Raw genomic sequence first — 18,980 nt, forward strand, 5'->3', positions numbered from 1 at the left:
TGGGAGGTAGTGGTGGATGGTGCAGGTGGGGCCTATGGACACCGTGTCTCTCTCTACTATCTACCACTGTGCCAGCTCACGGTCACTTCACTACTGCCCCCTTTCCTTGCAGCAGGTGCTCATGCTGCTGTGTATTAAGTCGTATTCAGGGAACCTGGCTCTACTCCAATCACTACATCTGGTAGCGTTCCTTCTTACAGCAACATGAGTTAAAGGTTTGTAAGATTCTTATCCCCTGGTGGTGGTAGTGGCTCAAGTCTTTAATCCCAGCACTTGAGAAGCAGAGGCGCTTGGATCTCTGTGAGTTCAAGGCCAGCCTGGTTTACAGAGCGATCCAGGACAGCCAGGGCTATAGGGTTTGATAAGAATATATATATTCTTATCAAATGCTATGGTGCATATATCCTTACATACACAGAGAGGGTTAAAATGTACTTAACTTCATTTAGTGCATGTTTTCTTGAAAGATACCAATCAACTCTAAGAATTTTGAAAGGACTGGGTGTGTAATCCCATGCCTTTAATCCCAGTACTCTGAGACAAGGCCAGCCTGGTCGACAGAGAGACCCTGTCTCAAAAAAGAGGACAAGGGGGCTGGAGAGATGGCTTAGTGGTTAAGAGCACTGACTGCTCTTCCAGAGGTCCTGAGTTCAATTCCCAGCAACCACATGGTGACCACCTGTAATGAGATCTGGTGCCCTCTTCTGGCCTTCAGGCATACATGTAGACAGAACACTGTATACTAAATAAATAAATAAACTTTATAAAAAAAAAAAGAGGACAAAACAAACAAGTCATTTATGGTTGGACATGGTGGCCACACTCGTCTGTAATCCTAGCACATAGGAGCCAAAGGCAGGAGGATTGTCATGGGCTCCAGGATAACCTGTGCTTCAGTATGACAGTCTGTCACAAAAAACAAAACAAAAACTCAAAAGGCACGCACATAAATAACTCTTTTAAAAATAGTTATAAAAGAAAAATTTCAGTATTATAGATTAATTTTTTTTTTGAGACAGGGTTTCTTTGTGTATCTTTGGCTGTCCTAGAATTTACTCTGTAGACCAGGCAGGCTTCAAACTCACAAAGATCCACCTGCCCCTGCCTCCCTAGTGCTGGGTTTAAAGTGTGTGCCACCACCGTCTGGCTATAGATGAATTTTTATATCTCAGGCTTTCTTAAAGTGAGACTTTCATTTACAAAGCAAGTCTGTCCCAGGCATGGTGGAGCATGCCTCTGACCTCAGCACCTACAAGACCAAGGCAGGAGGATTGCTTTGAGTCTGAGACCAGCCTGGACTGCACAGCAAGATTTTTCCTCAAGACAAAACAAAACGGGAAAGTAACACAAATTTATGGTTTAGGTTTAAAGACAGATCCGAAAATGACTACCAACAAGTACTAGGGACTATCTGTACCTTCGCCAAGAGATCCTTACCAGTGTGTGTCTTCATGTGTTCGTCAAAGTACTGCTTCATGTTGAAGTCCTTGCCGCACCACTGGCACATGAACTGTTTGTGCCCAATGTGGATGCTCATGTGCGAGCGGAGCTGGTACTTGTACTGGAACCTCTCGTCGCAGTTCTGCATCGGACACAGGGGATGGTGCTGGATGCCAAACACTCACAGGCTTATAGGTTTATTTTCATACTCAAAACACAAGCTGCTTATGGCAGCTGTTTGGATTTGCTATGTTCCCATAGCTGAGTTATGAATACAAGGGAAATTTTTTCATGTAATTATCACTGGCTCATACTCTACTTCTCTGAATCACTGAGAAAGAAAAGTCAGTGACTGCATATTCCTCCCAAGCTAACCTAACACACTAACTGTGTGCTAATGGGACGTTTCTCTTCCTAGCAGTGAGAGGACAACAGAAACCTGGTGCACGCCCGAAGCTTCAGTGCACACAGCCTTGTGCTTTGCACCCCACACTCCATTCTCGCTGCTGCAGCATCAACACAACCCTAGCTTTGGATCTGTGTGTGGCTTGTTCCTTACCTCACACCGGAAGGGTTTCTCTCCAGAGTGCTGCAAGGAGTGCACCTTCAGTGACATGCTGCGCTTGAAAGACTTTCCACAGGTTTCACATGTAAATGGCATGTCTTTTGTGTGTGCTGTAACACAGAAAGCATTTAAACTCAAAACAATTCTACCAGAAGACCCAGCCTGGAAGAGACAGATGTCATAGGCATGGCACGTTAGCAGCAGTGCTCCAGAGGGAAAATAACAGCGACGCTGGAGAGAATCTGGTGGGAAGACTGCACTATCCCACTCGGTGATGCTGAAGACACGCTGTATTTAGTCTCAACACGTTAAAACTGACTGCAGGATGGTGGCTCTACTCAGTCTGCCCAATGTGGAGCAGACAGAACCCCAGAGACCGCCACGGGCAGAGAGCAGAGGGGCAGACAGACTTACCGACCATGTGTTTCCGCACGTGAGCCATGGTATAGAACTTCTTCTCACAAATCTCACAGGCAAATTTTTTTTCTGCATACCCATGGACAATCTTGATATGTTCATGAAGGGACCAGAGTTTCTTGAAGGACTTGTTACAGGAAACACACTGAGCAGGATAAACAGAAAGAGTCTTCATTTATCAAACTTCAGGAGGCCATTGTGCCTCCTGGCAGATGAAATGGATCTACTTTAGATTCATAGTGCAAGGTCAGAATCTTGACAAAACCTATTCCTCCATGAAGTCCATATTTCAACACCAACAACTGTATGTTCTATTTTCCAATATCTATTTTTATATATCTTGGGAGCATGCAAACAATGGCAGAATCTAAGGTAAGAAGTGGAAAGTTCCACTAATGACAAAGAACCAATTGTTATTACCACTTCAGTGTTACACTTATAATTGTTTGGTGTTTTACACACACGCACGCGCACATGCACACACACACACACACTTGCTGTTTATTTTGAGGTAGAGTGTCTTACTGTATAGCCCACAGTGGCCTCAAACTTACTATCTGGCCAAGGCTAGCCTCAAATCATGATCCTGCCTCTATCTCTCAGGTACAGGGAGCATAAGTATATGCCAGCATATCTGTTAGACCTTCAGGCTTGTTTATGGCATAGACCAGCAAACACAGTTACTGTCTCCTACCCAGGGTGCCATGCAGTTAAGAGGTGTTTACCAGAGAAATAAGTTAAGTTTGAAATTAACACAAATAGTAAAGGCAAGCTATCTAAGCATTACAGATCTGAAGACTATAACAAGATCCTTCTGCATTAGAGAACACATTTTGAAAAGTCCTGTAACAAATGCTTAAGGTTTACTAACTTTCCCTAAATCTAATTTACTCTGTTGCTATTTCCCTCTGACAGAAGCTAATACAACCTCTAAAACGCTGGCCATTCTCCTGCTCCCCTCGCCCAATCCCAGACCTCCTTCCGTCACAATGCCTGGTTCCTTAGACCAAGGCTCCTTAGCACCCTGCACTATCAAGCATAAAGTCAATGTCACAAAGTTCATGACAACTGCCAGGCTCTGAGGAATGAGCACAGGGAACTCAGTCACCAAAGCCTCTTGAGTACCACTGCCACTGCAGGGGAGAAGAACCCAAGAGCTCAGAGACAAGGTGCTGGCTGGACACTGCCCTGGAAAAGGACAGGCTACCCTGTGACCTCCTCTTCTGCCAGGGTTAATTTTCCCTTCTTATGAGGTTGCCAGGATTATCAGGCGCTGTATGAAGAAACAGAGTGCAAAATTCCTTAGGAATGTGAAGGGTTTCCTTTCTAAAAAAAATTCTTTATTTTTATTTATGTATATGAGTGTTTTGTCTGCTGTATGCATGCACACTGCATGTGTGCCTGGTGCCCAAGGACAGAAGAGCGTATTGGATCCCCTGGAACTGGAGTTTAAAATGGTTATGAGCTGCCATGTGGGTGCTGGGTACAAACTCAGGTCCTCTGAAAGAGCAGACAGTGCTCCTAACTGTTGAGCCATCTCTCCAGTCTAGGAATGTGAAAGGTTTTCATTCAACAGAACCCACATAACGTAAGCAAAGAGTGAACATATCGTAATGAGGAAAAGCACAGGAACTCATAGAAAAGAACTGCTATTTTCTGTAAACTTAAGCAAATTCAAGTGAAAAGAAAAAGAACCTACAAAATAAGCAGCTCCTAGAGACAGAAATGAGGAACGCCTTTTCAGTAAGGAGCCAATATGAAATCCACATTTGACCTCTAGGGGGCAGCACTGCACTACGATCCATTGGACTGACCCGGCAACAACTGCCTGCACAGACAACTGCTGGAGAACCCTGAGGAGTCTTCTTTTATTTACCCAGAATGTCTCGATCAAGTCATGATATACAAGTCAAATCAGCAGATTAAAAGAAAAATCTCTTTAAAGGAAGCCACTGATCTCAGTCATTGATTAAAAACAATTGTCAAAAAGAAAATTAAAGGTGGTTACCAATATTAGCAGTTCCCAAAACAAAAGTAAAACAATTTATTTTTTAAAAAGTTAACTTCAAAATGGTAGATTATTATACACATGGAAACATAAGAGACTTACCTTGTATGAATATATATTTATACACCAAACATATGTACAAACCAATAGAGCTGCAATGCCTTCAGCACCTCTTAGCCTGTTATATATATATATATATATATATATATACAGTCTTTCCCAGACGCCAGCCTGGTTTGAATACCATGTTTGTCACAGCAACCATACTGTGCAGCACCATTATATAACCTATTGCCAGGTAAGCAACATTTTCAAACAGCTCAGCCTCTGTTTAAAGTTTGCATATTCCCTTGGGCTTGCCTCTTGACACATTTAGTGTTGCCATCTCTCCACGGGTGAAAGGAAACTCACTGCAGGAGATCTTCCATTTCCACGGGTCTGAGTCGGGGTTTCTGTCCCCATCAGCTGCACTAGACTCTGGCATCCTTTTAAACAGCAAGGAACCTTTCTCTACTCCTGACCTTCACTCAATATCTCCCACCTTGACAGAAGATGCCAGAATGAATTATCGCCCAGGTCCTACAACAGTGACTCTCAGTGCAAAGTCGGCGCTGACTTTACATCCCAGTCAATCATCTACAACAGATCCCCCTTCCAGTGTACCTGGGTTCCCACTAGTCCAGCGTCAGGTAAGCGTAATGCTTTTGAAAGACAGGATTAAGCCTTGGTTTTGAAAAGACCCAAGCAGCAGCGTCTAAACGATAAATTGGTGAAATCGGTCCCTTCAGCCTCTATTGTATTTATTCTCTTGGGCAGACACCAGATGACTCTGAACAGCCAGGTTCTATCCTGGAAAGTTTGCCCTCTCGGTGATGAGACCTACCTGAATGTTTTTTTCACAGTCTGTTTGCTGGTGAAGGGACAGCTCACTTTCCAGGACAAACTTCTTGCCACATTTATCACAGATCTGCATGCGCCTGTGAGTAACGTTCATGTGCTTCTCCAGGTACCAGCGAGTATTAAAGACCCTGGGGCACTTCTCACAGGTCAGAGTCTCTCTCTCTTCACACTTAGCTTTCTGGACAGGAGCTTTGGGCTCCTTGGCAGCCCGCTTCTTCCGCTTGGGTAGCTCTGCACTCTTCCTACGGCCTCGAGTTGTGCGAGGTGCAGGGGAAGTGGCAGCTGCAGCAACAGAGGCAGCTCTTCGGGTTCGCCTTTGTGTAACCCTGACTTTCTCCACTCGCTTCTCCTTTTTCTTCTGCCGTTCATTCTCTCCGTAGTCATTGCTGTCATCTGTGGCCTCCTCCTCACTCTCTTCCTCTCCTTCCTCGCTGCTTGTCTTAAGAACAGGAGTCTCTTTGGACTGAGAAGAGACACCCTTTTCCCCTTTAGATACATTTAATGTTTGATTATTAAGGTTTACCTCCACTATGATCTGCTCCCTTTTGTAAGAGACTTCTTCCTCCTCTTCCGTGTCATCAGAATTCTCCCGGTCTTCCTTGACAGTGTGCACATCAGACACTGCCCTTGTCTCCCTGAAATATGGCTGCTCCTCGGTCTCGTGGAGATGTGGTTTGCTCATCTTGGTGTCCACTAGCACAGAATAAGGGCTTCCAGACTCCCTTTTGTACACTTTGGTGGACAGGTCGAGCTCCTGGCTGGCACTATGGTAGAAGGCGGGTGGCGCCTGACCGCGACGGCTGTCTTCCTGTGCCATTCCGGCTGCATGCACCGCACAGTTCTCAGCCAGCTCCTGGCAAGGACTGGCTGGGTAGCTCATTGGGAAGTGGCCCAGTTTATAAAGCAGCTCAGACTATAGAGAACACCTTGAAAACAGGGCAGTTAAGACTGAAATCGTTCTCCATCTACAGAGAACTAACCACTCAAGTGAAAACAAGGAACTCCTGGAGCCTGCGTGCAATTCTTCCAGCGTCACAGCACCAACGTACAAGTCAAACAGGGCTGTTCTTACGGCAAGAGAAGAGAACTCTCCTGATTTTCTTCTGAAGAGAGCTACAAGGGACTTGGAACATCTTACCTACAAAGAGAAAGAAAACGAGGGAAAAATTATACCACCATTTCCTTCTTAGGTCACGTGTTTCTCACAACATACAAAATTTAAAATCAAACTCTATACACCATGATGTGCTATATTCCTCAAATGGTTTGGGATGGTTATTGTTTTACAGGCTGTGTGAGTTCCTACTTCCAGTCAGAATGTAAATGCTATCAGCCAAGAGCCACATCTGTTAAATTCACCAAGCTACCTTCAGAGCTTACAACAGTGCAGTATATAACATGTATTAGAGAAATAAGTCCCTACTAGTGCATGATGTCTGCCATGCTGGAGGCTGCAGGACCTACTGATATTAGTCTAGAGACACAAGAGGCCATGGAGCACTCAAGAGACTCATGCAGGCAGCTTCCTTCAGCAGCAGCCACCACACGCAGCAGAGTGAGAACCCACAAACAATGGAGGCAACATGGAACTGTGGGCCATGGAAATAAGGCAGCTAAGTGGCATGATCACAGAAGAAAAATGTCCTGGTCTGCAGTATTATAAACCAAGTGTAACTAGACCTGCCTTCAGGCGACGGGAGTCAAGCTGAAGCATTCTGACATTTGTTGACGGCTTACTAGATCCTCTCTACAACTGGGTGATTTTTCATGTGTCAGTTGCGGAGAAGTCAAAATTCTGAGAATTAGCAACCACCAGGTCGATGTGGTTCTAAGAAACTAAAACCATCCATCCATTAAAAAAAAAAAAAATCAGAAGGGCATACAATGTTTGCAACATGCCTTGTATTGCTGTGTGGCCAAGCACTCAACAGCTGAGTCAAATGAGTAACACTGAAGAAACAGTCCTGTCTAGCTGACAGAAGGCAGGAAGCCAGTGTTTGCTGAATGTCTTCATGTGGTAGGCACTTGAGATATATTATTATTATTTTGTTTTGTTTTGTTTTTGAGACAGGGTTTCTCTGTAGCTTGGAGCCTGTCCTGAAACTCTTGTAGACCAGGCTATCCTTGAACTCACAGAGCCTTCCTCTGCCTCCCAAGTGTTGGGATTAAAGGTATGTGCCACCACCTGGTCAAAAATATTGTTATTAATCTACTTCATACCTAGTGTAAAACTTTGGGGTTGATTTTTAATTAGTTAAAAATAAGTAAAGCTTATTTTTTCCTTATTTTAATTGAGACAAGAGTCTCACTACATAGCCCTGGTTGTCCTGAAACTCATTATGCAGACTAGGCCACTTTGGGCTCAAGTGCCGGGATTAAATGTATGGCCACCATTACTGGCTTTTTCTTCATAAAACTGGTTCTACTTGCCTTAAATAAATAAAATCTTGTTATGTTGTCTTTTTTTAAAAAATAACCTTAATAAGAAACTGTTCAGTACACTTAATGATATAACTTTAACAATTGTAATGGGAGTCACTTCGGCCTCTCTGGCCTGTTCTGCATAAAACAAACCATAATATTAAGGAAGAGAAGGTATGAACAACTATGTTCATAAAGGGAACAAAAAGCAGAGTTAATTTCTAATCTGATTTTGTTACTGTCAATCCAACACTGTACCAACAATCTATATCTTAGTAGTCTACCAATCAAAGCATGGGAGCCAAGCAGCACACTGTAAAACTGTAAAGCATGGCTGATTCTCTGGTTTATAAAATAATCATAAGGAATATGCTGGTGGGAATGCAAGCTGGTACAGCCCCTTTGGATGTCAGTGTGGCAATTTCTCAGAAAATTAGGAAACAACCTTCCTCAAGACCCAGTAAATACTACTTTTGGGTATATACCCAAAGGATGCTCAATTGTGCCACAAGGACATGTGCTCAACTATGTTCATAGCAGCTTTGTTTGTCACAGCCAGAACCTGGAAACAACCTAAATGGCCCTCGACCGAAGAATGGATAAAGAAAATGTGGTACATTTACACAATGGAGTACTACACAGCAGAAAAAAAAAAAACGACATCTTGAATTTTGCAGGAAAATGGATGGATCTAGAAAACATCATATTGAATGAGGTAACCCAGACACAGAAAGACAAGTATCACATGTACTCGCTCATAAGTGGTTTTTAAACATAAAGCAAAAAAAAAAATCAGCCCACAAATCACAATCCCAGAGAATTTAGACAACAATGAGGACACTAAGAGAGACATACATGAATCTAATCTCCATAGGAAGTAGGAAAAGACAAGATCACCTGTGTAATTGGGAGCATGGGGACCATGGGGGAGGGTTGAAGGGGAGGGGAGAGGAAGGGAGGGGAGCGGAGAAAAATGTAGAGCTCAGTAAAAATCAATAAAATAAAAAAATAAAATAAAAAAGGTTGGGAGAAAAAAATAATCATAAGCATTTGTATTTAGGCAAAGCACTTTGTCGCACACTTGTTGATCACTTAAGTGCTTCCCATCTGCTAGGGACTTGAGGAGTTGTAGCAGGCTGGCTGGAAGAGGACAAAACAGGGTTGCTTCCAGTGACTACCTAATGACTTGCAAGCATCAACAGTCTCCACATTTCCACACAAGAACAAAACCAAGTATGTATTACTCATCACACAGCCAGCTTAAGCAATTTTAACTTTCACCAAATAACCCCCTAGGGCCAAAGATGCAATCAAATACTAAGTAAGCTACATCGAAAGATCTACGGAATCCCAATGAGTGTTCAAAGCATTTTCCATTATTCAGTTCTATCCACAAACATCATCTCTAGGCAGAAATGTTTTAAACAAAAGGAACTATTTATTTCTAAGGTAAGGAGATTCATGTGCATAACTGACAAAGTCGAGGCTCTATTAAAATTCCACACCTCTCAAGAACCAGAAGAAAATGTGGTGTGACTCTGCCCACCGCTGCACCCAGCAGGAAGGGGCGGGAAGACAAGCCCAAAGTCAAAGTCATTTTTACCTATATATCAAGTTTGATGCTGGGCCACTGGGAGGGCTCAGTCTAGCCATGTTCAAGGGTAGTTCTGTAGGATAAAATTTTTTTTTAATATTTATTTATTTATTATGCATACAATATTCTGTCTTTGTGTATGTCTGCAGGCCAGAAGAGGGCACCAGACCTCATTACAGATGGTTGGGAGCCACCATGTGGTTGCCGGGAATTGAACTCAGGACCTCTGGAAGAGCAGACACTGCTCTTAACCACTGAGCCATCTCTCCAGCCCTGTAGGATAAAATTTTTAATACAGTAGTCTTTAAGGTGGCTAACAAGGGGCTGGAGAGATGGCTCAGCAGTTAAGAGCACTGACTGCTCTTCCAGAGGTCCAAGGTTCAATTCCCAGCACCCTCATGGCAGCTAACAACTGTCTGTGACTCCAGTTTGAGAGGATCACGCAGAAATACATGCAAGCACAACACCAACGTGCATGAAATAAAGATGGCTAACAAAAAGAAAAACCCATGTAAAGAATGAAAATAAATATAAATATTTTCTTTACTTAAAAAAAACATAAATAAGCCGGGCGGTGGTGGCACACGCCTTTAATCCCAGCAGAGGCAGGCGGATCTCTGTGAGTTCGAGCAGCCTGGTCTACAAGAGCTAGTTCCAGGACAGGAACCAAAAGCTATGGAGAAACCCTGTCTCAAAAACCAAAACCAAAAAAAAAAAAAAAAAAAAAAAAACCCATAAATAAAACAAAACAAAAAACAGGATCTCACTATGTAGCCTTGGCTGACCTGAAATTTTCTATATAGACCAGAGTGGCTTGGAACTAAGAGATCTGCCTGCCTTGACCTCATGAGTGCTAGGATTAAAAGTATGTACCACCATGCCTGACCCTACAATTTTGTATTTCACAAAAATTAAAAGTCACAGCCGGGCGGTGGTGGCGCACGCCTTTAATCCCAGCACTCGGGAGGCAGAGGCAGGCGGATCTGTGTGAGTTCGAGACCAGCCTGGTCTACAAGAGCTAGTTCCAGGACAGGCTCCAAAACCACAGAGAAACCCTGTCTCGAAAAACCAAAAAAAAAAAAAAAAAAAAGTCACAAACACTTTATTACTTTGTTTTCCTTTTTTGAGATAGGGTCTCATATTCTTCAAGCTGGCTTCAAACTATATAACTTAGAATGACCTTGAACTTCTTTTTAAAATTACTATTAATTTTATGTGCATGGATGTTTTTGTCTGCCTATCTCTATACTATGGGTACAGCTGGTGCCCGAGGAAGCCAGAAAAGGGCATGGGATCCTCTGGAACTGGAGTTACAGATGGCTGTGAGCCACCATGTGGGTGAAGGAAAGGAACTGGGTCCTCTGGAAGAGTAGCCAGTGCTCTTCCCCCGAGTCATCTCTCCAGATCCCACCTTCATCTTCTGCCCCCTCCTCATTTCCTGGGCTGGGATTACTGGTGGGTGCCACCACTCCGTTTTATGTGGTGCTGGGAACCAAATTCAAGTTTCCATATGTGCTAGCCAAACAGTCTCACTAGATAGCCTAGAGTGGCCTCAATCTTGGGTTCCGTTCTGCCTCTGCCTCCTAAGTGACAGGATTACAGGTGAGTACCACATGGCTTACACACACACACACACACACACACACACACACACACACACACCTACTTTAGATGTGTGGAACAGTGAGTGTCAGGAAAGGTGATCTGTTATTTTCTTACTAGTAAAATTTTTTGGCATCTCAAAAAGTAACACTTTTTGGGGGGAAAATATCAAATCTTAGACAAACAGGTATAAATAAATAGTCTAAAGCAAAAAATACTTCAACAGATAGAAAGGGTTAATCCAAACCATAATACAGCCAAAGGGAAAGATGGATTGCTAATATGCCCCCTCCTTTTGCTCCCAACAAGCCTGCACACATCTCTTCTTAGTAGAAGCTCTTAACACTGTTAAAAGTCTCTTAAAAATTAAGAATCTTCTCTACACCCCTAAAAATGAGTACAGACAATTTCACATGCAGTTTCCAGGTTGCTACCCATTTCTTAAAACCTACCAATGAGTTCCCAGGGCCCCAAGCTCCAAGATAAGAAAAAAAACAAATTTTATTCTTTCTTATCTGTATTGTATATTTAGACAAAGCATATAAACTGAATTTTTCTCTGCCTTTCCCACTTAGCTCCCTACCAACTTTTCTTCTTATTTCAACAGCACATATACTGGTCAGAAATGGATTAACAGGGGCTGGAAAGATGGCTCAGTGGTTAAGATCACTGGCTGCTCTTCCAGAGGAATCGGGTTCAATTCCCAGTACCCACATAACAGTTCACAACTGTCTGTATCTCCAGTTCCAGGGGATGTGACACCTTCACACCAATGCACATAAGATTAATTTAAACAAATTATTAAATAAATAAATTAACAACAGCATAAAAGGAGACCAAGTTTGAAGTTGTATACAGAAAGGTTAGCATGGTTTACAGACGTCAGGCAGGAAGCAAGGTACAGGCTCAAGAGCTTATTATGTTCCACAATGTATGACCTACCTAGGTCTATGACCCCAGACAAGGCAATTAACTCTCACCCATTCTCAGGACGCTCCTCCAATGACTGTTGTGAAGACTGAATCCCACCTCACATGCCAAGTTTGTGTTGTATAGAGGACTGGGTGTTGGCTCCCTCTCCTATCCGTTTGAGGAGGGCTTTCCTGAAGAGATTAGAAGTGTGACTGGCAGATCAGAAGTTTATGTATGGTATGCTACATACCCCATTGCAATTGTAAATGAGAAGGCAATAACGTAAGGAGAAGCTGGGGAGAAGTTTCAGCCAGTGAGATTCTTGCCAAACAAGTCTAAGTTCAGTCCCAGCACCCCTGGTTAAAAAGCTAGGCACAGTAGATGTCTATAATTCAAGTACTGAGGACACAGAGACAGGACCTTGGGGCTTGCTGACAGCTAGTGTAGCCAACTCAGTAATTTCCAGATTCAATTTCTCAAAACTACAGCGGAGAATAGTTAATGGAGACACTTGTCATCAACATCTGAGCATCTCCATGCATAGGCAAACACATACAAACACAAAACGGGAACCACTGGTAGAGAGGCCAGCATGTAGAAGGTAGGAATGAGCAGTCCAAGGTCATGCTTGGCTAAAAGCAAGTTTATGCGTAGTCTGCCTTCCAGGAGACCTTGTCCTACTCCACAGCTGACACACACACACACACACACACACACACACACACACACACACACTCACCTCTCTCTGCTTGTATCTGCTTCCTGACTGCAGATACCATGTGACTAGCCATCCAGCTAACAAACCCTCCATGCCATTATGAACTGTTTTCCCTCAAACTTAAGCCAGTACTTCCCTTCCTTAAGATGTTTCAGTCAGTTTTGTCACTGCAAAAAGAAACACAACTGACACAAAGAAAATGTTTATGGAGAAGTCGGGCTTTTGCTGTTATAAAACTCGACTGTGTTGTTCACTGGCCCAGGCAACTGGCTAGGGAGAGGAATGTGGAAGAGTTTGGACTGCAGGCTGAGAAACCCTAGCATGCTGTAAACAGCGGATGGGCCAGGTTAATGGGAGACTGGAAGACCAGCATGTCAATGCAATTAATGGAGGCCTGGTCTAGAAGAACTGAGCTAATGGCCTTTTGTGTTACATTCTGGCAAAGAATTGGCTGCATCCTTCCCATGTTTTGAAAATCTGAGTGACACTGAATTCGAATGAATGAGCTAAGTTGTTCTGAGAAAGAGATGTCATGACAGCAAATATCCAGGCTGTGGCACAATTACTGCTTACTTCTCTCAGTCACTTCTACAGTGAGAGTAAGCAGAAAAAATAGGATTAACTTGAAAAGAGCTGTGACTAAGGATACAGACAAGGCCAGTACAGAGAACATCGTTAAAGAGATTAGCACCACGGAAGAGAAACCTGCAGTAGGAAAGTGTTCCAGGTCAGGTCTAGCTGAAGGCGAGGCTGGAGCTGAAACTGCTGCAGAGCAGTCTCTCTAGTTTGGGGAACAATCCAGAAGCTTTCCTGGGGTCAGTCACTAAAGTGCACAGAAAGTGAAACCTAATTTTCAGTGGAGACACCTAGATGGTAGGAGATGCTAGGGTTATGGTATATCTACTGAGGAAAGTCTCAGGCAGAATGGGACCAACCCAGCAAACAGGCTCTGTGTGCTACCTGCAGCAGAGCTCGAGACCAGGGCTACCCAATGTCACTGGGCCCACAGGACCCCATCCCAAGCTCCAGATAGTGTGTTTGTCCTAATGGGTTTTGCTTTGGCCTGATTTTTTCTTAGGGAAGTTTACTCTGTGCTTTTGTAGACTGCAAGTACGTAACTTGGTTTTTACTTTATAGGCTCACATCACAATTAAGGCATTTGTTTGAATCTCAGAAGAAGAATCTGGACTTGGGTTTTTGAACAATATTGTGATCTTTATACTTTGGGAACTTTTCAGATATGTGAAATGCATTTTGCATTATAATATAGTCATAAATCTTTGAGGAGGAGGAGTGAATTAAAGCTTAGCAGTGATGTGTTCAGATGTCAAACTAACAAGGGGTGACAATCTTCACTGTCAAACTGACTGCATTTGGAATCACCCACGTCTTTGAGGACATTTCCAAGGAGATCCATCTGGAAGGTGGGTGACACCATCCCATGAAATGTGGTCCCAGATTGAATAAAAAGGAAGACGCCAGATGAGCAAAAACACCCATCTCTCTGCTTCCTGACTGCAGACAGTGTGGCTTGCCACCTCATGCTTCTGTTCAAATGCCTTCCCTACTATGTTCAAGTATATCCCCACACACCGTGAGCCAAACTAAAAGGGGAGGAAAGGAGAGAAAGAGGAGGAAAAGATGGTGGGGAGGGCAAAAGAAAAGAAAAAACTACAAGCTCCCAAAGAAAAACTACAAGTTGAACTTTATTAAGATTAATAATGTTTGTACATTAAAGGATGATTATCAAGCGAATCGGAAGGATATATTAATAAATCATTAATAAATCATAGGTTTGATAAAGGTCTAGTATTCAGAACACAGAAGGAACTCTCACAACTCAATAAAATAACAAACAAACAAAAAATTAAAAAAAGAACAACAAAAAATAAAGTCAGGCAGAGTAGTGCACACTTGTAATTCCTATAAAGGCAGGAGGATCAGCAAGTCAAGGCCAGCCTAGGCTACAGAGCAAATCTGAGGCTATCTAATCCTAGATCTTGCTCTGCAGACCAGACTGACCTGGAACTTACAGATCTGCTTGCCTCTTTCTCTCCAGCTCTCCAGTGATGGGATTAAAGTTGTTCGTCACCACACCTGGCTAAACTAAATCTTAAAATTAACTAATTCAGGGGCTGGAGAGATGTCTCAATGGTTATGAGCATTAACTGCTCTTCTGGAGAACCCAGGTTCAACTCCCAGCACCCACATAGCAGCTCATAACTGTTTCTAACTCCAGTTCCAGATAATGTGACATCCTCACATAGATGCACATGCAGGCAGAATAAAAGAATACACATTAAATAAAAAAGTAAGTAAATTAAAAAATAACTAATTCAAATTTAAAAAATTGAATGGGGAAAATATCTGAATAGTTATTTCTTTGAAGCTAACATTTAGAAGGAAAAAAAGCTCATTAGAAATGTAAATAATCCTCAATGAGATTCTACTTCATATTTACTAAGATGACTACAATTTTTTGTTTGTTTTTCGAGATAGGGTTTCTCTGTGTAGCCTTGGCCTGGAACTCGCTCTATAGACCAGGCTGGACTCAAACTTACAGAGATCTGCCTGCCTCTGTCTCCTAAATGCTGGGATTAAAAGTGTGCACCACTACTGCCCAGCTATATTTTTTTAAAAAAAGGTAAAACAAGAGTTGGAGAGGATGTGGAAAAAACATATACTCCATACATTATTTGTAAATATAAAATGGTACAATTTGAAAAACAGTTTGCTAAGTCCTAAGATGGTTAAGCAAAGAGAGACTGGATGACCTAGCAGTTCCACTTCTAAGCACATTCTAGGACTGGAAAACATGCATCCATCAAAACATAAACACAAACATTCATAGGAGTATCATCCCTAAGAGCCCAAAGTGAGAGTAGCACAGGTCCATGTCAGCCAGAGAAACAGGTGCATAGTCAAAGAGTATCAGACACCCAACAGGGAGATGCTCTGATACCTAGTCTAATACGGAAGAACCCAAAAGCATTATATCAGATACAAACATCCACGCAATTGAAAGATTCTTTTCCTGTAAGACAGCCAGAATAAACCAATCCACAGACACATAAAGTTAATCAGTGGCCCATGGGCTCTGAGGTTAGCGAGGTATGACAATCATTGCTGATGGACTTCAGGGTCAGTGAAAACGTTATGAAGTTATGTACTGGTGATGGTTATACAGTCTTGTGAATACACTAAACAACAACAGCAACAATGAACTATACAGTTAAAAAGCTCTATGGTGCATGAATTATATCTTGAGAAAGGGCCTGAGATGTAGTTCAGTGGTAATGAACTACCTTGCCTAGCTAGCATATGGGAGGTCCTAGGTTCAATCTCTAGCACTGAAAAACAAATAAAAAGTAATTTAAAAATATACTGTCTGAATACAAACAATCCAAAGACTATATGAAAGTAACACAATATTTCACATAAAAGTGATATTCTTGATCCCTTGGGTATCTCATTAAGTATAAATTAGATGACAAGCAAGAGCTAGGCCTAAGATAGTGGAAAATAACAGCTTAGGCAAAAAGATCAAAGACAGGTCTCTCCTGGTGGATGCTGGGAAACCAATCCAATGGCACCTTTCTCCTTTGGGAGAGTACAGGTAAACATAGAGAGGCTGATATTGAACTGGGGTGTTACACTATGCTTAGTGAATATTTTTTTGAAGATTTATATTATTTATGTGTTGTGGGCTATTGTACACTGTGTGAAAATATATTGGTGTAATAAAAAGCAGAATGGCCAATAGCTAGGCAGGAGGTATAGGCAGGACTTCCAGACAGAGAGAGTACTCTGGGGAGAAGGAGTTGCCAGCCTGAGGCAGAGGAAGCAGCATGGGCAGTACAGAGAGGTGAGATAATGAGCCACGCAACAGAGTGTAGATTAAAATAAATGGATTAAGCTATAGGAGCTAGTCGGACAAGCCTAAACTAAAACTGAGCTTTCATAATTAGTACATCTTCAAGTCATTATTTGTGAGCTGATGGCCCAAAGAAAACTCTGACATTTATGTGCACCCATACATGTGTTTCCTGTGTGTAAGGGATGCGACATATATACAGTGCCTGTGGAAGCCAGAAGAGGGAGTTGAATCACTTGGAGCTGAAGTTACAGGTGACTGTGAGCTACCCTCTGTATGTGCTAGAAACCAAACTTGGGTCCTTAGAAGAGCAGCAGACAACCTTAACTGCTGGGGCATCTTTGCAGGCCCCAGAGACTAATGAATCATACACAATACTGGATATCAATATGTTGTGAGGTGACTGTTACTAAAATTGGTACCACTCAGCCTGGGGCACATATGTGAGAGTTCCCGCTCCTTCTCTTTCTTCCAGAAGGCGAGTTTATACAGCAAGTATTTCCTGCTCAACTCCTGCACTTGTGAATGTACAAGCCTTGACTACTGTCTACACAGTCTAAGAGGAAGATTTTCCTTATTTATTACTGCTAATAAGCCCTGTATTTATTTATTCATTTATTTTTAAGACAGGAAATCCCTATGAATACTAGGTAGGCTGGCCTCAAACTCAGAGAGACATCTGCCTGCCTCTATTTCCAACATGCACTACCATACCCAACAACTGTTTGATCTTAATTTTAACAAGCTTAAAATCTGTCAGGAAGTAAACCCTATATACTCAAAGTAAGTCATGAGTGCCAATGACATTATTTAAAGGGGATGAAGAAATGAACTGAACACGATGTACGGCTGCATGAAGAGCCTGTGACCTGACTGGGTTCTGAGGAATAAAGTTGAAATCAGAAGAAACTAAAGCTGTCATGTTCCTGATGAATCACAGTCTACTTAGGAACAGACCAAGGCACTGGTCCACCTAAAGAAACCCAGGGGCTAGCAGAAGATATGGTTAAAAGTAGAGCAGGGACAGAAGATGGAAAGTTTGCTTGTTAGAGGGTTTCTCTGTGTAGCCCTGAACTCACAGAGACTCACCTGCCTCTGCCTCCTGAGTGCTGGGACTAAGGCGTGCGCCACCACCGCCCGGCAAGACGACGATGATGATCGTGTGTGATGTGTACAAGAATTGTGCCATGTGTTAAGTGTGGAGGGGAGGACAACCCGTAGCTGGGGCTCTCCTCTGGTCCAGGGAGCAAACGTAGGTTGTCAGGTTTACACAGGAAGCACCTTTACCTGATGAGCCATCTTTACCAGAACAGAGATGGTTTTGATGGAGGCTGAGAAAGAGGGACAGTGAAGGTAGCAGAGAGAGCAATAAAGGGGAGATGTGTGAAAGAAACTCAAGGCAAGCCTGGGCAGGAGTCCAGTCAGTTTGAGCAACCAGAGCAAGACTGCCTCAGACAACTAGAAAGTCTACTCGTATATTTAATGGAAAAATATAGGTGGGAAAGACAAAAAGTTACATTTTTTTTTATTACTTTGCAAGTAAGTTTTAAATTTAAACACAGTATCATTCTACCTTTTGTATAGTGTATGAAAAACTGTTTTTGTTGTTTTTTTAATATTTATTTATTTATGTATTATGTATACAATGTTCTGTCTGTGTGTATGCCTGCAGGCCAGAAGAGGGCACCAGACCTCATTACAGATGGTTGTGAGCAACCATGTGGTTGCTGGGAATTGAACTCAGGACGTTTGGAAGAGCAGGCAATGCTCTTAACCTCTGAGCCATCTCTCCAGGCCTGTTGTTTTTGTTTTTTTTTTTTTAAATTTGTCTTCAGTCCTGGGAACTTAAGGCTTCAGGCATGCTACAAGTGCTCCACTACTAAGATTACCCTTAGCTCTCTTTCAACCTTTTATTTTGAGCCAGGGTCTACATTGCCTGAACTCATTCTGGCCAAGGTGGGCTGTGAACTTGTACTTCTTACAGGCTGTGCCCCAGTTCTGACTCGTTGTTTATCCATCCTCACGCCTGGCCAGTGGTCTAGAGGCGCCCAGTCAAGCTGGGATGCTGGGAGTTGAGTGGGACTATGCTGAAAAACTTCTGAGAAAATGCTGTGAACAGTCCTAAAAAGCATAAGCAGAGGTAAGCACTACCTACTTCCGAATGCCATCTTGTGTAGAAGTGACGCCAGGAACTGGGCACCATCTTACACCTGTGCTAGGACTGGGAAAAGGACAAAGCATGTTAAGTTGGTGTGGCAGAAAAGTGAGGAAAATGGGTCTAGAATTTTATCACTGAACCAGAGTTGAGCCAATCCTTGACAAAGACTTTCAGTTGATGATGAGAGTAAATTTTGCTTATTTTCAAGTTGCTTTAAATTGGATTTTCTATTATCTGAAGCTCAAAACATCCAAGTTAATCTGATCATGTTTTTTTTTAAGATTTTTATTTATTTATTATGTGTACAGCATTCCTTCCATGTGTGCCCGCAGGCCAGAAGGGGGAGTCAGGTCTCATTATAGATGGCTGTG

At 42.6% G+C, this 18,980-nt stretch overlaps 1 protein-coding gene across 4 annotated transcripts in view; it reads right to left on the bottom strand.

Annotated features, from left to right (window-relative positions):
• The window catches only part of Znf652 (zinc finger protein 652), a 56,600-nt gene that overhangs the window by 8,868 nt on the left and 28,752 nt on the right, over nucleotides 1-18,980 (bottom strand). For 3 of the 4 annotated variants that reach the window (XR_005975618.1, XR_005975617.1, XM_041664117.1), the window contains exons 2-5: nucleotides 5,314-6,468; nucleotides 2,420-2,567; nucleotides 2,000-2,115; nucleotides 1,438-1,582 (exon numbers count right to left, since the gene is read on the bottom strand). Coding sequence is in view for 2 of the 4 variants with exons in the window: in XM_041664117.1 (XP_041520051.1) it covers nucleotides 1,438-1,582; nucleotides 2,000-2,115; nucleotides 2,420-2,567; nucleotides 5,314-6,210 (1,306 nt within the window). In the remaining 2 variants the exon portion in view is untranslated. Of the gene's footprint in view, nucleotides 1-1,437; nucleotides 1,583-1,999; nucleotides 2,116-2,419; nucleotides 2,568-5,313; nucleotides 6,469-11,927; nucleotides 12,044-18,980 lie in introns of those variants that run through there. The other variant, XM_041664118.1, reaches the window with a different exon arrangement.

The sequence above is a fragment of the Microtus oregoni genome, unplaced genomic scaffold (genome assembly GCF_018167655.1).
Source record: "Microtus oregoni isolate MIOR12 unplaced genomic scaffold, Mior012 000015F_ref0000493, whole genome shotgun sequence".
NCBI classification, from domain to species: domain Eukaryota; kingdom Metazoa; phylum Chordata; class Mammalia; order Rodentia; family Cricetidae; genus Microtus; species Microtus oregoni.